General features: G+C 40.0%; 1 protein-coding gene across 1 annotated transcript in view; it reads left to right on the top strand.

The window, feature by feature from the left end:
• The first annotated feature begins 1,158 nt into the window (after positions 1 to 1,158).
• The window catches only part of LOC145400932 (uncharacterized), an 80,388-nt gene continuing 62,867 nt past the window's right edge, over positions 1,159 to 18,679 (top strand). Inside the window, exons 1-2 of the mRNA XM_080273297.1 lie at positions 1,159 to 1,242; positions 17,556 to 17,669. Of these exons, the coding sequence (XP_080129423.1) occupies positions 1,159 to 1,242; positions 17,556 to 17,669 (198 nt within the window). The remainder of the gene's footprint in view (positions 1,243 to 17,555; positions 17,670 to 18,679) is intronic.

The raw sequence follows: 18,679 nt of genomic DNA, 5'->3' as shown, positions 1-18,679 counted from the left end.
GGGTACTCTCTACTTACGCGATACCGAATGAAGAATTGTGATGCGATTATGACGCATTGTGGTAAATGTAATATTGTAGCAGTGGTTATAAAACTTTGAAACACTGTTACATTATGACCGGTGAGGCTTGTGACTTGAGAAAACCGTTCCCGTTATGATAAGTAAAACAAGGTGTAATGAGGTACGAGTAGTTGTAGTATGCTAAGATATGTTTTGACGTACCGCAGCAGTGTGTAAATATTTCTGTTGTGAACTTTTTTGTGTGCCGGATAAATAGCTTGCATGTACTTTTTAAGCAATTTCTAATGACTAATAAAGTACTTACATTATGCTTAACCTTTACCTCTTCAGTCGAGTGACGTACTATTTACAACGGTTATGCAATCTCCAGACTACTCTGTTTTGCAGAGAATATACCTTGAACTGGGCGAAATCGATATAGCCTTTAATTAACCATTTAGTCTCACAAAATCGTCGTGATGGTGTGATTAAAAAAGGCATAATGGGATTCAAGTGATAAACAATATCGTAATGTGAAGGGTTTTGATTTTCATAGTACTGTATTATGATCTTGTTTATAAAAACTAAACTTTTCAGACGTACCGGTATTTCATCTGGGATGATTTTTCATGAAGTTGCATGTCACAACGTGCTCTATATATAATATATAATTATTTATAGTATATATATATATATATATATATATATATATATATATATATATATACTTTATAAGATAGAGGAACTTCAGCTGCTAGAAGTAACAGTTAAAGTACAAAATGAATAAAACTGTAGAGAGTAGCTGTGGTGTATATGACTTGTTCCAATTTAAAATTATATATGTTTGATTACAGTTTTTTTAATGTTCGGTAAGTTAGGTGATCAGCCTCTTTTACAACATTTCATACCATGTAAATATTAGAATAGCCGACTGTACTGGTAGTGCAGTAATCTCATATTAAAAGCTAGCTACTACATAACTTTACTGGTGGCAGGATGTTGCCTTAGACTTAGTGCATCAGCTTAAAATTACTGGTCTCATTGTTGTTGCATGCAGTGATGTGTGCCCTCCTTCAAACCCTGCTCTGAAGCATTGTGGAGGCAGCACCACTTGGGGTTGCCTCACCACCTATCACACTCAGCACATCATACTGAAGCATGGATGGACATGGTCAGGCTGAGAAGGAAGCCAGTGAAGTCCTGCGCTCCTTTAACATTCTTGGAGCACCTCGCACAACACAGGTGAGGAATATACTGATGATATTTTTTGTTTGTGTGTGTATGTGTGTTTATTTACCTATTTGTGTGTGTATGTGTGTGTATGTGTATGTGTGTGTGTGTGTGTGTGTGTGTAATATATATGTATACAGTAAACCCTCCCAAATTCGAACCCGAATAATTTGGAAATCAGTTAATTCGGATCTTTTTTGACCACCAGACAAATAACTTTAATTCGGATAGAAATTCGAATTAAGTGAGACAAGTCCGAAAAGGGTTCCGTTGATAAGTGGACGTGAACAGTTTTTGTAGTGATAAGTGTAGTAATAAATGTAATGTTTAAGAACAGTACAGTACCTTTGGTACAGTTAAGTGTACTGTACTCTGCTACTGTGTTGCAAGTCTTCGTTATCAAGGTTTGACACTTTTATTTATTGTGCAATCTTTGAGTATAAGGTAATAATATACCGGTATTGTACTGTTCAATGTTTTTGTGAAAAAGCCATGTTTCAGTGAGTGTGGGTGTGATTTGGGGATAGGGGCAAGCATGAGCTTCAGTAATTCGGATTTTTGGATAATTCGACATAGGGCTCCACCCAATTAATCCGAATTGTAGAGGGTTTAATGTGTACAGTATATATATATATATATATATATATATATATACAGTACATTCACACAAGTAAACTCTCAATTATCCGTTGCTGCAATATCCGGCCCAACACAATATCCAGTATTGTTGGCTCAGGTCTATTAACCCGTTAACTGCTCATGGCGGATTTTTGGAGGTGTCTTTGGTGCTCAGACATTGGGGTAAAACTAAAATTTCCCAAGGGCCAAATTTTGTCTTAGGAATTGAGAGAATACATGCCAGAGTATATAGTAAGAAATTATTAGCTCAATATTTACCTTCCTAAAGCCGTGGAAGAACATCGAAGTGTCTGATACCCTATTGGAAAGTATGGTTTTCGTTTTCATTTTCATTTTCGTTTTTGAAGGCTCCAACATGCTTGCATGCGTCGGCCTTGGTCACCGTGGTTCTATATTTGACTTGCACCCTCGCGGCCAGGGCTGCATTGAGCAGTCGCACTCGGAACAGCCTGGGCTGTATAGAGCAGTTCACAGGTTAAAGCAATATCTGGCAAAATTATGCAACACCTGGCACTGAAGCAGGAAGTAACTGACGGTTCTGTGCAATATTTGGATGCAAGGGGTATCAACCACTCATACGCGGTAGCCAGCCGGGGCCCGGGAAAACCCCATAACGCACCAGCCAATGAGAACACTTGCAACTCGCAATCCAATCAGAATTCGTTGCAGGAGTGGCTCCTGGCACACTGAGCCAACACTTCTTGTCTCTCATGGATTTCATTCAGTGAAGTATCTATGTGCCTTGGCCAGGCAGTGGCAAAACCCTGGTGCTAAGACTGTTTTGTATTTTGTTTAATTTTCATCTTTTACTCATGAGAAAGTTTTTAGGATGAAGGGTTGAGAAAAGAAAGATGGATAAATCCATTGAAGATAAAGGCTTGCTCTTCATTGGCAGAAAGTGTGTGATACCTGTACAGTTTTCTACCTAACAAATTGACCCTAAATACCAACGAGCTTGCAACATCTTACAGTATCTTGGCAGGTCCATTTTGTTAAATGATACTCATAAAAACATAGAAAAATAAAGAAATTTGGAGCCTTTGTTGGTGAACTGATGGTTTGGAAAGTAGTGTTGTACAGTAGAATTATCACGATTCCTTTGCTCACAGTTATGCAAACAACCATGGCTCACCAATTTATTCCTTAACTGACTGCCGTCACTCCACCTTTCACTCGCCTCTTAGCTGTTTTTGCAGATTTTACAGTAAGTACTTACGAATTGCATGGAAATATAAACTAAAGAAATACATTTTGAGCATTTATTGGTGAACTGATGATTAGGAAAGAAGTTTACAGTAGAATTATCATGACTCCCTTAATCACGGGTATGAATAGGGACGCAGCCCACCAGTTTATCCCTTGCCTGACCACCATACTTCATTGCTCACTCGCCACTCAGCTGGGTTGCAGATAATACAGGAAGTACGTACGAATAATAAGCACAGTAATTTTATACAACAAAGCAAACCTTCATTTCTGTCAGCTAGATTATATCTCCTGTGCCAGTGCAAATGCATTCTAAGATGATGTATAAAATCATCTTAGAACGCATTTGAAAAATTAAGTGGTGGGCCATGGCTGTACACAACTGGCCAAGGGAGTCGTGATAATTCAGCAGTACAACACTTCATTCCTAATCATCAGCGCACCAATAAATGTTCAAGATTAATTGCTTAAGTGTATTTTTCCACATTTTATGAATTTTTTTCATTCATTCATTCATTGCAAGACACCACGTATCCCAAACAGGGTGGCCAAGAGCTCAGAGTTAATTGTTTTACAGGGAGGGGCACTAATCCTCTACCAACCCCACTTGACACGTAGGGAGAACGTTATGCCAACAGCATCTGGTGTTCCCAGGCAGTCACCCATCCAAGTACTAACCAGGAACAATAAAATAACAAATAATGTTTAACAAATTGAACTTACTGTGTGTAATTTGCACTCGTGCAAGACCCTGCAATCATGAGTGTTATGTGTATGGGGTGTGTTTAACCCATTGGAGCCCGGTGTCCGGAATACTGGACAGAACTCGGATTTTTCAAGTCTTCATAAAGTAGGGAACCCCCGGGTAGGGACCTATGAGCTTCGTAACTATGAGCCGATAGACGGAGGGCGGTACGCTTAGTAGCCACCTGGCGCCCTGCCTGGCCCAGCGCCCCTGGGATTCAATAGGTTAATGACTGGCAAACCTATCAGTCTCTTTAAGAGGAGGTTATGTTTCAAATGGAATTTTTTGTGTGGCCCTGGGTACAAGTGATATTGTGTAGGCTATACCACATTGACGTAGCCATTGTATAGTAGTGTATATCAGATGTCTGGGTAAAATAGGTAACTGAGAATGTAAATTCCCAAGCTTCCAGGTTAACTGGGATTGTACAGTATTACTGTACACAGCAATAATATAGCCTGTGTATGAGAGTGTATATCAGATATCTGGGAAAAATAAGCAACTAGGAAGATAAATTCCCCAAGTTTCCTGGTTAACTGGTATTGTACAGTATTACTGTACTATATCAATACTGTATAGTACCGTATTTTATTCTTACCTTTCATCTTTTACTCATGGGAAAGGTTTTAGGATATAAGGTCAAGACGGATAGTAACACAATATCCCGCTCGATGCTGAAAGTTGAGCCAATGGGGGGAGAGGTATTATGCAATATATGACATTTTGCTTTAACTGGCATAGGGCTTGGCTGAATTACAACGGATAATTGAGAGTTTACTGTATATATATCCAGCCATCCATCATCCAATCCTATGTTGCCCCATGAGGAGCGTAGGAGCTCGGGGCTAGGCAGTTGGTCCTGACATTTAAGATGAGAGTGATAAACCTCACTCATCCCTGAGTGGCATCATATGAGCAATAAACCCCAACCATCCCTTAGATATAAACCTACACCGGCTCAATCCAATTGGAGCACAATAATTACCCACTAAACCACCAGGCGCCAAAATTTGGTTATATGGTTACCACCCAGCGTAGTAAATGGTTTCCTGGTGTACAGGAAACCATTTGGCTTGTCACTCAGTGTAAAGTCACCCACAGGCAGAAGGAAGAGGAAAGAATGAAGGAAAGAAAGACTGAAGAGGGAGTGTAAAGTCACCCGTGACGAGGAAAGACTGAAGTAAAGAAAGACAAGAAGATGGAAGGAAAGAAGGATGAAGGAGAGGAAAGGGCAGACACCTGAGAGTAGCACTACATTGAATGAGTGGATGGTGAGCACCCCCACCTACCACCAACTATATATATATATATATATATATATATATATATATATATATCTGTCTATTGCCAGACACCATAATCCCGTAAAGGGTGGCCATTTGACAGAGTTAGTTGTTTTACAGGGAGGGGCACCAACCCTCCACCAACCCACTTGTCGACACGTAGGGAGCACGTATGGTTTGGTTATATGGTTACCACCCAGCGTTGTGAATGGTTTCTTTGCCTTACAGGAAACCATTTGGCTTGTCACTCAATGTAAAGCCACCTGTAAAGGAAAGAAAAGGAATAAGAAGTGACAGGAAAGATAGGAGAAATAGGAAGAGAGGAGGGCAGGCACAGAAAAAGAATGATAAAAGCTAAGGAAGTAGGCAGCACTACTAAGGAAGTCGCCACCACCTACCACAAATATATATATATATATATATATATATATATACAGTATTTATATATATATACAGTATTTATATATATATATACAGTATAGATATATATAGATATGTATACACAGTATATATATATATATATATATATATTGTTACGGAACAGAGAAAGATAATGTACACTTTAAGTGAGAATACGAAGAGTCACTACTGTCCCGTAAAGTTCCAGGTTCAAAACAAAAGAGTTAGGTAAAATTACAAGTTAAAGTTTAATGCTTAAATTAACAACAAAACATTCAGGACTCATAAGGATAATGTAATGGCAAATAAACAGGTTAAATATATGGTTAACTGCAATAGCCTCTATTAACACGAAATTAGCAAGAGTAAATTTATCTAAGTCAGCCCTGATGAAATGAGATACCAGATAATACTCAGTGAATGCCAGATAAATAATTACAGATACAAACTATTATCAAAAATGACTGACATAAAGATCCATACATGAATTACAAAAACTTCACTAAGCCTACAAATTAAACTTATGCTATACAGTACAAGAAAAAAATGCAACAACAGTTATACTCAAATTACACACAGCTGCTAGATGGTTGGAGACTTCTTGAGCACTCACAATAATAATATCTGTACAGGGGAGGACAGAGATGTGAACAAAATGAGGAGCAGATCTAAGTGGCAATGATGCAGAGACTGAACTCATTATATAGGGGCCGGCAGAGCCTGATACAACTTGTAAGAGGACGCGCAAATGAAAGCCATGGGGACATAGAGTTCACAATCCCGCTCTGGACAACAGAGAGAACGACTTACTCTACTATAACGGTAGAAGGGGGGAACTGAGGCAGAACACGCTCGTGATCAAACATGCAGCAACTGCGCGTTAAAATTACACAAAGGATGATGAAATCATAGGCTATGTAACAATATATATATATATATATATATATATATATAAAACCATTTACTACACTGGGTGGTAACCATATAACCAAATTTTGGCACCGGATTGAACCGGTGAAGGTTTATATCCAAGGGGTGATTGGGGTTTATTGCTCATGTAATGCCACTCAGGGATGATTGAGGCTGGTCACTCTCATCTTAAATGTCAGGACCAACTGCCTAGCCCCGGGCTTCTACGCTCCTCATGGGGCAACGTAGGATTGTATGATGGATGGATATATATATCATCATCATCATCATCAGCCATTGCAAGTCCACTGCTGAACAAAGGCCCCTCCTAACCTTCTCCATGAATTCCTTGATTGAGTCAAATCTGCCATGTTTTCCTTGAAAACTTCTGTATCTCATCTCTCCACCTCCTGTCCGACCTTTTTCTGCTACACCTACTATCTCTTGGAGCCCAGTCAGTCAGCCTCTTGCTTCATCGGTTATCTCTTAGTCATGCTACATGACCTCCCCACCTCCATTTCTTTTCTTTTATAACTTCTGTAATATCTCTGACATTAATCTTTTCCTGTCTCTGAAAGATATTCCCAACATTGACCTTTCCATTGCCCGTTGAGAATGGATTAGTTGTTTTTCCATCGATTTTATCAGTTTTCAGGTCTCACAACCTTTCGTCATAGCTGAAATTATACATTCGTTATGTATATACTTTTCATACTTACAGGGAAGCTACTTTTCATGATGTCTCAGTGTTTACTGAAAGCATTTCTTCCAATTGTAATACATCTTTTTATTTTGCTCTCAAGTTCTTTGTGTGTGTGTGTGTGTGTGTATATTATATATATATATATATATATATATATATATATATATATATAAACATTAGGTGAAGCAACTAGAAGTATTTCAACAGCTTCTAGCTTATGGTTGTGAAGTTATGAGCTCAACAATACACTTATTTCTTATACCATTTTCATGGTCAGTAAAGTACGGTACTGTACTGTTTGATACAGATTTGTAAGGTCACAAACTTAATGAAGGGGTTGCCACTTTGGATATTGTGATTTCTTTGAATATCTATGATTTTCTATTCAGATTTACCAATATACATTTGACCACAGGAACAAGTATGATTACAGTGGCTGTAAGGTTTGTAAATGATTGGCTAATATTAGAATTACTGTATATACTCTTTGAAACAGCACCTCTGCCCTAGTCCTGTCCTTTTCCTTCCTGTCTCAACTTTCCATACTGCACCCCACGTGCATCCACCCTTACGTGGTTCCATGTATTCAGCCTTTCTAGTAATGTAACCTAATGTGCATTTTTATCATCACAATATTGCTTTATATACATTGAAATCAACTACTGTATTTGTGTAGGGCATCTCTTGCATGTTCAATATAATACAAATGCATTCCAGGTTATCAGACTCTGTAATATTACTCTATAAATTCCATCATGACAGGATTAACAACACACCATCCATCTCAAGATTCTCAAACCTTTTTACTATGGCCAAGTGCTCAGAAATAATGTCACCTCATAACTCAGTTACTGTGTACAGTATTACAGTTGTCATTATCTTCATCCTCTGGACCTCCTTTCCCACTCTAGGGCAGGGTGAGGAGTGGCAATGTCCAGACAGCCGAAGTTTGCTTAGTTCAAGGGGCCATGCTTCCATTCACCCATCATTCAAGCCCTTGAAATCTTGGCTCCATCGGATGGGGAAAAAAAAAAAAATGATCAACATGTTCTGCAGCTTTACACATATGGTACCTATCTGATAGAGCCAATCTGAATACTGTCACATTAAAATGGGGTGCCAAATCCCTGGTTATGTGCTTCTATGCACAAAATTCATCCATCCAGTTTGTTCACCTGTCAGTCTCTTTGCCTCTCCATACCTCTATTCCTCACACACTCATCCACCATATCCCTCCACCTTCTTCTTGGCCTACCTCTCCTCCCTCCTTCATATTCGCTCAGCTATACCTTTTTCACCACTCTATTGTCATCCATTCTCTCCACATGCCCAAACCATCTCAGTACACTCGTCGATTCTGGTATCCACAGACTTCCTCACTGCATCTTTTACATATCACATTATTCTGAATCCTCTCCACACTCTGTACCCCACATACATTCCTTAGCAGTTCCATCTCCACTCCTCTTACTCTTTACTTTTCATTTTCATGCCACACCATAGTCTCACATCATTAAAATTGGCCCTAACACTCCACATACATCTCACACTGCTGCAACACTCAAGCTTCTGTTCCTTATCAGGGCCTTAATAGCAGCAGCTACTTTCCTTTTTGGTATCACGCTACTTTCCATTTCTTCTGCAGATTTTCCTCCTCCTTCTATCATTGTACCCAGGTATTTGAACTTTCTCACCAATTCCAGTCTCTCTCTCCATTCACTGTAACACCACACTGGGGGTCACCTTCTCTCTCAGTAACCATCACTTTACTCTTCTACATTTACATTTAGGGCATGATGCTCACAGACATCTACAAAACTCTGCACAAGATCATCATACAACAAATTTAAGATATTACAGCCGTCTCCATTCATCACCAACACCGTCCCTCTCTCCATTACTCGTGTTTTTCCTTTTCTCATCATCCCATCCATACATATATATGTATATTGAACAACAATGGGGACATCACAGAACCTTGTTCCATGCCAACATTGATCGTGAACCATTCACTTAGATGCCCATTTACTGATACACATGCCTCACTACCATCATAAAAACTTTTGACGGCACCTAGCAGCAGACCATCTACAGGCACAAAGCTTCCACATTCCTCCTCTGTCTACTTTGTCGTATGCTTTTTCCAGACCCATAAATGCCATAAGCACCTTATTGTCCTTCTCATATGCCTTCTTTACTATCTGTCTCTGCAATTATTTGATCCACACATCCTCTGCCACTCCTAAAGCCACCCTGTTCATCACTCACTAGGACTTCTGATATCTCTCTTACTTTCTGTGTAATAGTTCTTCCAAACATCTTCCTTACAATACTCAACAGACTTTTGTGGCAATAATTCTTGCACTCACTTCACTCACCTTTATTTTTGTACAGAGGTACAGTCACTGCCTTTTTCTACCCTGCTGGCACAGTTTCACTCATCCATGCTTTCTTGCATATCTCCAACAAGCACTTCATTCCACTCTCCTCACTACACTTAATCATCTCTGCATACACATCAATCCTATCTTCTTTCCCATTTTTCACCCACTTCGCGTCATTCTTCACCTCTGCGAGTGTCACATTTCATGACACTGCACTCCATCTCTGTACGGCTCCAAAACCAGTTGTGGTAACAGTCGCTTTGCTCTTTCCATTCATATTCATCAGACTCTCAAAATATTCTTTCCATTTATCCTTACTTCATCCCCATGGGTTAATAAACTACCACGTACATCCTTCACTCTTTCACATTTCTCTCTACTGTCACTTCTAAATTTCCAAACCTCTTTCCAGAATAACTTCCAATTTTCAGAGTAATTTGCATTCATTTTTCTTCCTAGATTATCATTTACCTCCTTCTTTTTCCTCTTCACCAGTCTCTTTATATGCTTCTTGTTCTCAGTGAATTCAGTTTTTATTTCAACTGAACCCTTGTCCTGTATCCACTCGTGCCACTTCATCGTTTTTTCCTCCACTGCTCTCTTTATCTCTTCATCCCACCATGCCGTACCTTTCTTTTTTGTTGTTACTCCTGCCACACCATACACCACTTTTGGATTCCCAACTAAGCAATCCCTGTATGTATTCCACAAGCTGTCCAGGTCCATTTAATTCTAATTCACTGATTCTAGCTCCTCCCCTACTTTAGCCCTGTTTTCATGTGCCATTTCTTTGATCCTCAGCTTCTCGGCCTTCAGTCTCTCACCCTGGCTGCTCCTCTCTCTTTTGGTCCACAGTTGTCCCTCATAGTACACAGGAGTTAGGCACATCCAGGATTGGGGAATTTCTCTGAATAACCAAAGCTCCTCTGAAGATCCATCCATCCATCCATTTCCAGACGCCATGTATCCCAAACGGGGTGGCCAAGGGCTTAGAGTTAATTGTTTTACAGGGAGGGGCACTAATCCTCCACCAACCCCACCTGACACGTAGGGAGAACGTTATGCCAACAGCATCTGGTGTTCCTAGGCGGTCACCCATCCAAGTACTAACCAGACCCAACATTGCTGAAGATCCTTACAGCCAAAATATATCTGTTGATTGCCTAAAACCATTTTATTGTCTTGAAACATCACCAGTCATTAGAATCAGCCGTACTTGGGAAAGTATTTGCAGTTGTAATAAGATAAGTTTATAAAAATGTGTTTTTGGATTATTAAACAACGTTAAATCAGCCTTAAATACACCTGAAACTAGCATACGGTATATTGAGATGGTGTGTTAACCTGTAAATAGTGAAAACTGGCAATCACAAACCCACAGCTGGTGAGGGATGACTGTACCTTAAATTCATCATAATGTTTATAGGGAAATAAGTAGCTCACTGGCTGTAGATGACTTTTGAGGTTGCAAGAATAAAAGTACAGTAATGAATAGGATACCTTGTATTTTGTTGCAAATATGGTAAACATTTGTCCAGACTTACTAGATGAGCTCTCAGTTTGAAGATTTAAAGCATCTGATAGCCATTGTTATATTCACCTATTCTTCGTAAAATATGTTTGTCTTCCAGTGCTCTGTAGGGCTGTTCAGTTAAATAAATAATGTGTTGGAAGTGATATTAGCAATGGATAGTACAAATAGAGGTAGGAGAAAACATTACTTGGGAAAGGACACAACCCAGTATGACTGGAATTGTTAGCGACTATAAAAACCCAAGCTCCCTGAAAGTATCCTTGATAACTATTTAAGGCATCATCGGTCTGAACAAACTTATTGTTATGGTTTGGTAAACCAGAGGCCGGGAGTTGTGTGTATGCGCCAATGCAAGATCGTGCTAGCAGAGTGAGAGAAGAGTTCTGGACAAATGTGGAAGTGTGCATGGAAAAGTTTGGAAGGAATGAGAGAGTGTTTTTGATCAGTGATATGAATGGTAAAGTATGGAATGTGAAGGTGGATGGAATAGTTGGTGAGTGGGGTGTGCCTGCTGCGATAGATGAGAATGGCAGTGCGTTAATGGACGTTTGTGCTGGGAAGGGGTTGGTGATAGCCAGTACCCTCTTCAGGCATAAAATGATCCACAGATATACATGGCGAGCAGTGAGAAGGGTGGGTGGTGAACTGAATGAAAGGAAGGCAATGATTGATTATGTGTGTGTGGATGAAAGGATGCGAAGATGTGTGATGGATGCAAGAGCTTATAGAGGTTGGGGGAGTGGACTTTCTGACCACTACTTGGTGGTAGCCAGAATTAGGATATAAGTAAGATGGAAGAATAGAAGAAGGGAAAGACGAGAGGAAGGAGTAGTTGCAAGGAGAGTGGAAAGGTTACAAGAGGATGAGAAAAAGGCAGAGCATAAGAGAGAAGTGAAGGAACGATTGGGCAATTATGAATTGGAGCAGATGGGGGACGTGGAAGGTGTGTGCAGGATATTTACAGAAGAAATATGTGCAGCATGTGATGTGGTGTGTGGGAGGAAGAGAAGACGGAGGGGGGTGCAAGGAACAGCGTGGTGGACTGAAGAGGTGAGACAGGCTGTGGCACAAAAGAAGAAAGCATACAATGAATGGTTGAGAAATAGGGGTGTGGAAGAAGTTGAGGGGTGGAAGAGAGAGTTATATGTAGTAAGAAAGAGAGAGGTGAAAAGATTAGTAAGAGAGAGTAAGAAGAGAGTGGATGAGGAATTTGGAAGGAATTTGAGTGTTAAGTGGAGGGACTGTAAGAAGATGTTCTGGAAAGAGGTGAAGAGAGTAAGACAGGGTGGAAGTGAGGTTAGCAGGGGAGTGAAAGATAAAAATGGTAGATTACTAGTGGAGAAGGGAGAAAAAGTGAGCAGATGGAGAGAACACTTTAAGGAATTGTTGAACATACAGGATGGAAGTAATGCGAGTGTAAGTGGCTGGGGAATGTCTGGGAGAAGGAGGGAGGTGAGAAGACAGGAAGAAATCAGTAGGATAGAAGTTGTGGAAGCAATGAAGAAAGTTAAATTGGGGAAAGCCCCAGGAATTGATGGAGTGTGTGGTGAAATGCTGAAGCATGGGGGAGAGATAGTAGTAGAATGGATGTGGAAGATGTGCAGATTGGCCTGGGAGGAAGGTAGAGTCCCGGAGGATTGGAAGTCAGGTATAATTATTCCCTTGTACAAAGGAAAAGGGGAAAAAGAAGTGTGTGGTAATCATAGGGGTATTTGTCTTCTTAGTATAATAGGAAAGTGTATGGTAGGATACTTATTGACAGAGTTAGAGAAAGAACAGAGGAATTAGTTGGAGAAGAACAGGGAGGCTTTAGGAAGGGAAGAGGTTGTGTAGATCAGATATTCATTCTTAGATCTTTAGTGGAAAAGTTTCTAGAGAAGGGAGAGAAGTTGTATGCGGCTTTCATGGATTTGGAGAAAGCATATGACAGGGTGGATAGAAAAGGATTGTGGAAAGTATTAAGAATATATGGAGTAGATGGAAAGTTGTTGAATGCTGTGAAGAGTATGTACAGTATGAGGGTGCTAAGGCTGCAGTGCGTGTGGATGGTGAACTAAGTGAATTTTTCTCTTTGGAGGTTGGGTTGAAACAGGGATGTGTCATGTCTCCATGGTTGTTCAATCTGTTCATGGATTGGGTAATAAAAGAGGTACAAGGTAGGGTAGTGGATGTTGGAGTGGCCCTTGTGAGAGAGGATGGTGTTTGGAAACTCCCTGTACTGTTGTTTGCAGATGATACTGTGTTGTTGAGTGAAAACGAAGGGGAGCTGCAGGGCTTGGTGGATGAGTTTGGGAGAGTGTGTAAGAAACGGAATCTAAAGGTGAATGTATGGAAGAGTAAAGTGATGGTCTTTGAGAGAGGTGAAGTCAGTGAATGTACAGCGAGGTTGGATGGTGAGGAATTGGAAAATGTGAGTACGTTTAAGTACTTGGGTAGTGTGATGAGTAAGAATGGAGGTTTGGAGGGTGAAGTGCTTGAAAGGGTACAGCAGAGAAGAAAGGTTGCTGGTTCTTTGAAAGCAGTGATAAAACACAGGGAAGTGAGCATGGAAGTGAAAAAGTTACTACATGACAGTATTATGATACCAACTCTAACATATGGAAGTGAAGCTTGGACATTGTTGGAAGGACACAAGTCAAGAGTGAGAGCAGTGGAAATGAGTTATTTAAGAGGAGCCTGTGGAGTCACACGGAGAGACAGGCTGATGAATGAGGATATAAAGGAGCGTTGTGGTGTGGATGTGGATGTTATAGGAAGTGTTATGAGGAACACACTGAGGTGGTTTGGCCATGTGGAGAGGATGGAGGGTGAAAGACTGACGAAGAGAGTGTATGTGAGTGAGGTGGAGGGGGGAAGAGGGAGGGGGAGGCCGAGGATGAGATGGAGGGATGGGGTGGAGAGGTACAGTATATGAGAGAGGGGGGTGTGAGTTGGGAGCAGGGCAGTGAAATGGCTGGGGACAGGACGACGTGGAGGCAATTTGTTTGTGGCCACCCCAAACGGGATTGAGGCGTCTGGCAATAGATTGATAGTTATGGGTTTATAAGGTTTATTGTTCGGATGCAGCACCATACAATCTCTGCATTAATTGTAGAATGCTGGAAAAGCAGAGATCGAAGTGCTAATAAAGTGGATTAGGGAAAGGTAAAGAAGTAAGAATAGAAGAAGAGGGAGAGGAGAGAAATGAGATGGAGGAAAGAGGGGAGGGAGCCATAAGACAGCTGTTCCATTCAGCCACAAGCTTAGCTTATTGTACTTGTAAGTGGTTACAAAATACAGTATGTACTCTACCATATTACTTGCAATATAAAGACAAAGCAGTATGAAAAATGTACAGCAAATTCATATACTGTATAACATAAATGTTAGAGTAGGACACAGAGTACTTTTGAAATTTCAGTGTTGGGGACAGTGTTGCTAGTTATTTGGCCTAACCACATAGGCTAGGTGTTTTCAGCACTGTTCCTGAGGCCAGTTGTACTTCTGCTTTTATTAACTACCAGTAGCACAAGTCCTCTCACATTTGTAACAAACGTTGAGTGAATAAAAGGATTAGTCATCAGTTTTCAATGGTGAATGATACTTCCATCATGATTGAAGAGTTTATTTTAAAGGAACATTAATGAGCAGATATTTCTGATTAGCAGATAATTAAAGGAAGTATGAGACATCTACTCATTGTGTAATTTGTCAAGGCTCCAACATGCCTGCATGTGTCAGCCTTGGTGACCAAATGGCGGCTCTCCACACTGCCCGATCTCTGGCAGTGTCCCTATTCAGTCTATTATCCCTGAGCTCACACACTGAACCTCGTCCCAGCTTTTTTTCAGTCTACCTCTCGCAACCCTACCCCAAACATTCACACTTCTCACTTTCCGCACTATCTAATGTACTTTATATATGTTGTTTGATACTGTATCCCATCCCCCATGCGGTGAAGCCATCCCTGATGTAGAATATTAATTTTGTTGTAGTTTATTAAATTATACACTACACTGTTCTGTACTCTAGTTAGTCATGGTAATTACTGCTTGTCTCCGAAGTACTGTAATGTAGCTACAAGTACCATATGTAGTGGATGTGAAATTTTGATTTACATGTAGTGCATTAGAATAAGGTACATTAGGTTGGCCAGTGTAGTGAACCTGAACTTAAGTACAGGCATGACAGAACAGTGTATGTTATCTGGAGTTTTTACCATGGTTTCTTGACAGTAGCATGATTAGACTGAGCATTCAGAATTATTTTTAATATTGGAAGTGTTGCCTGTCAGATTATGATTGGACTGTTAATGAGAATTAGTGTAATACCTCATCCAGAATACAACTGCAGTAGGGTGGGAGGCTAGATGCCTTGCCAACACTGGTACTGAAACTGCAGTTGATACTGACAGGTGTATGATAGGGTGCTTAGAGAGGATATGTAGTGTAACAAGAGATAACAAAGGTGAGGAACTTGGTGGACTGAGGACTTCTGTTGAGAGGTACATTGCAAAAAAGTATGAAGCTGAATGTTTCATTTATGACAGGGTGAATTGGGAAAGACTGTGGTAGTAGGCATATAGGATACATTATGTTGTAGGGGGCAGTTCATTGAAAGCAACAAAATCCTTTTATTAGGATAGTGCCACATGTATGAAGGTGGGGCTGAAGCTGTGAGATCTGTGTAGCATTAATGTAGATGTAAGAGGGATGTGTTGTATCACCATGGTTGTTCACTCTATATGGTATATAGATGGATTGATCAAGGAATTGGAAGTGAGAACAGTTATAGGAAGATAATTAAAGTTAAATAGTAATGAATCAAGTCATTTAACCTGCCTGTATTTCAACAACAGTGTTTTGGTGGCAGAGGAAAGTAAGAGTGATTTGCAGAAGGTAATGAATGAGTTTGACAGAGTTTGCACAAAAAGAAAATTAAAAATAAACCTGAAGAAAAGTAGCCTGAGGGTGTGTGAAAGGATATAATTGACTGTAGATTTGGCAGACAGTACAAGAGTAGAGAGGAAACACAATGAACTGTATATTCAAATGGGAGATAAAATCCTAGAGAATGTCAGTGGTTTTAAATATTTGAGAGCTATATTTTGTGCTGTAAATGGCAAAATGTAGGGTGAGGTTAAGGAGCGATTACCTCAGTGGAGAAGAGTAATTAAAGAGCTTTCTTGTGTGTTGAAAAGTAGGATGACTAGTATGGAAGTTAAGAGAACCAAGAATCCCCCCCCTTTTTTTTTTTTTTTTTTTTTTTTTTTTTTTTACAGGTATAGGAGTGGATCCTGTGCCATGAGTGATGGAGAACATTCTAGGTTACAAGCTGTAGACATGACACTCTCAGAACAGCTGCAAGCATAATGATGATGGATGGTTTAAGTAATAATGAAATTTATGGTTATTATGGAATGAAAAAAAGATCCATAGGAGTAGATGTGGAATTACTGAGTGGATTACAAGGAATATATTGATATTATGGACATCCAAAGGATCCACATAGGGTACTAAAGAAAGTTTGTGAAAGTAAGATCAAGGAGAGTAATGGTAGAGGCCGCCCCAATGCAGTGCAAAAGAGAACGAGTAGTATACTGCTGAGAGAGTAGGAAGAAGAGGAATAGTGTTAGTATGTGTTTTATGAGAGCAAAGTAACCTGGAAGCATTTCCCTCACAGCCATCCCCTGATCGGTGGTTTCTAAGAGGAAAGAAGCCAAAGATGGTGATGCGGGTGATATTAAACGTATATAGTTCTTACATGATTGTGCTGGCTGAGTCATTAGCAATCATTAAGAAATGTATCCTTCAGCATTTTTAGATATCTGTCTTTTTTGCTGGACACCATCTCCCAGTACAGTATTTAAGCCAGACACACCATGGACTGAACTGACAGGCCACAACTTCTACAACCTCTTTCATGGGGTGTTGTTTCTTTATGATTGACTGTACATTACATTCATAGACATCATGGTGATTAAATATGGTATGCTTCTTACTCAGCTCATACTCCCCTCCTCCCCCCATACTATAATCATCATCATCACCTAATCCTGTGTTGTCTCATGAGAAACATAGGAGCCCAGGGCTAGGCAAGTTGGTCTTGACATTTAAGATGAGAGTGACCTGCTTCATTCATCCCTGAGTGGCATTACATGAGCAGTAAAGCCAAACTACCCCTTGGATAGAAACCTGCACAGGCTCAATCCAATTAAAGCACCATAATTGCCCACTAAACCACCATGTGCCATAATTTGGTGATATTGTTACCACCCAGCATTGTGAATGGTTTCCTGGTGTACAGGAAACCATTTGGCTTGTCACTCAGTGTACAGTCACCCATAGGCAGAAGAGGAGGAAAGAATGAAAGAAAGAAAGACTCATATCTTTGTGGTCAAATTATGGTTGCCTGGTCCCACATTGCATAAGCAATGGTAATATAATGCAACTAATTTCATTATTCCAAAATTCATTTCAAGCTGATCAATATTATGAGTGGTGCTAAAAAGGAGTGATGCCTATTTACCATCTACTGTCCACAGAATGAACCTCAGAATCTATCAACGAGCACTTCCCAACCAATGGTCATGGTACCTCCACATCCACCCCCACAGTGGCATATCCATCCCCAACCTGTTCATATAATGACATATCAGGTTGGTAATGTAAGTAAAATACTTGTTGTATTAGATTTGATAGCCTAAGTTACTCAAGTTGAATGTACTCTACATGTGGATAATCCTATGCATGTCATGAGCAGCAAGATGTGACAGCAAATGTAGGTGAGAGTAAGCTGATTGCTGTTGAGAAGGAAGGATAGGTGACTCAAGCGTTTGTCCTGCAAAACTGCAAACTAAAATTACTGGTACCATATCAGACATTTATCAGTACTTGAACATAGTCCATCCTTTCATCAGTATGAAAGTAGATTAACAAATTGCATTGTCGTTAGTCTGTTGTAACACTAAGTGCTGGGAATTAACCTCAGTTTTGCCACTTATCACTCTGTCTGTGTGTGACATGGAGAATTAATATTCATGTGAGTACAGACACCAAACCTCATACGCAAACTGCATCATCAGTTTAAGATGAAAGGTAAAGGATATATGAAAGGCCAGCTAGGAAAATGGGAGTGAAATGATATGGGAAACTTAAAAGACTGTATTGCTAAGGAAGTATGAAGAAAGAGTTGTAAGATTACCATGATAAGAATGAGCAAGAAAAGTAGGAAAAAAAAAAAAAAAAGCAAAAGATGGTGTTTCTTCCATCAGTGTCCCAAAATAATTATTTTTCATTAGATTTCAGGTACACCCACGCACCAAAGTTTCTGTAACCCCCTCGGTGGAAGAAAGTGGAAGTCAGGGTTAGAGAGAGGGCAGGCTAACGGACAACCGTGAGTGGTAGTTTGGAACTTAGCTACGAGGCAAATAGTGAGAAACCTAATGACATTGGATTCGAAACATTTCCATGCTATTCACCTGCAAAACATTATGCGTTCGTAACATAAATACCCTATATTATAACTTAGACTACTATGTTATCATGGTGTCCTGTGAAACTGATCCAGACACGACCCGTATGTTTTGGATCCTCATCATACAAATACAGTAAAGCAACGAGCCCGTTGACTGGTCATTATCACTGCAGTGATAATTTTTGTGAACAT

The sequence above is a fragment of the Coenobita brevimanus genome, chromosome 54, assembly GCF_032717465.1.
Source record: "Coenobita brevimanus isolate Jiangsu-jjx chromosome 54, ASM3271746v2, whole genome shotgun sequence".
NCBI classification, from domain to species: Eukaryota; Metazoa; Arthropoda; class Malacostraca; order Decapoda; family Coenobitidae; genus Coenobita; species Coenobita brevimanus.
The sequence above is the reverse complement of the archived record's forward strand: the minus strand, read 5'-3'. Positions and strand labels throughout refer to the sequence as shown.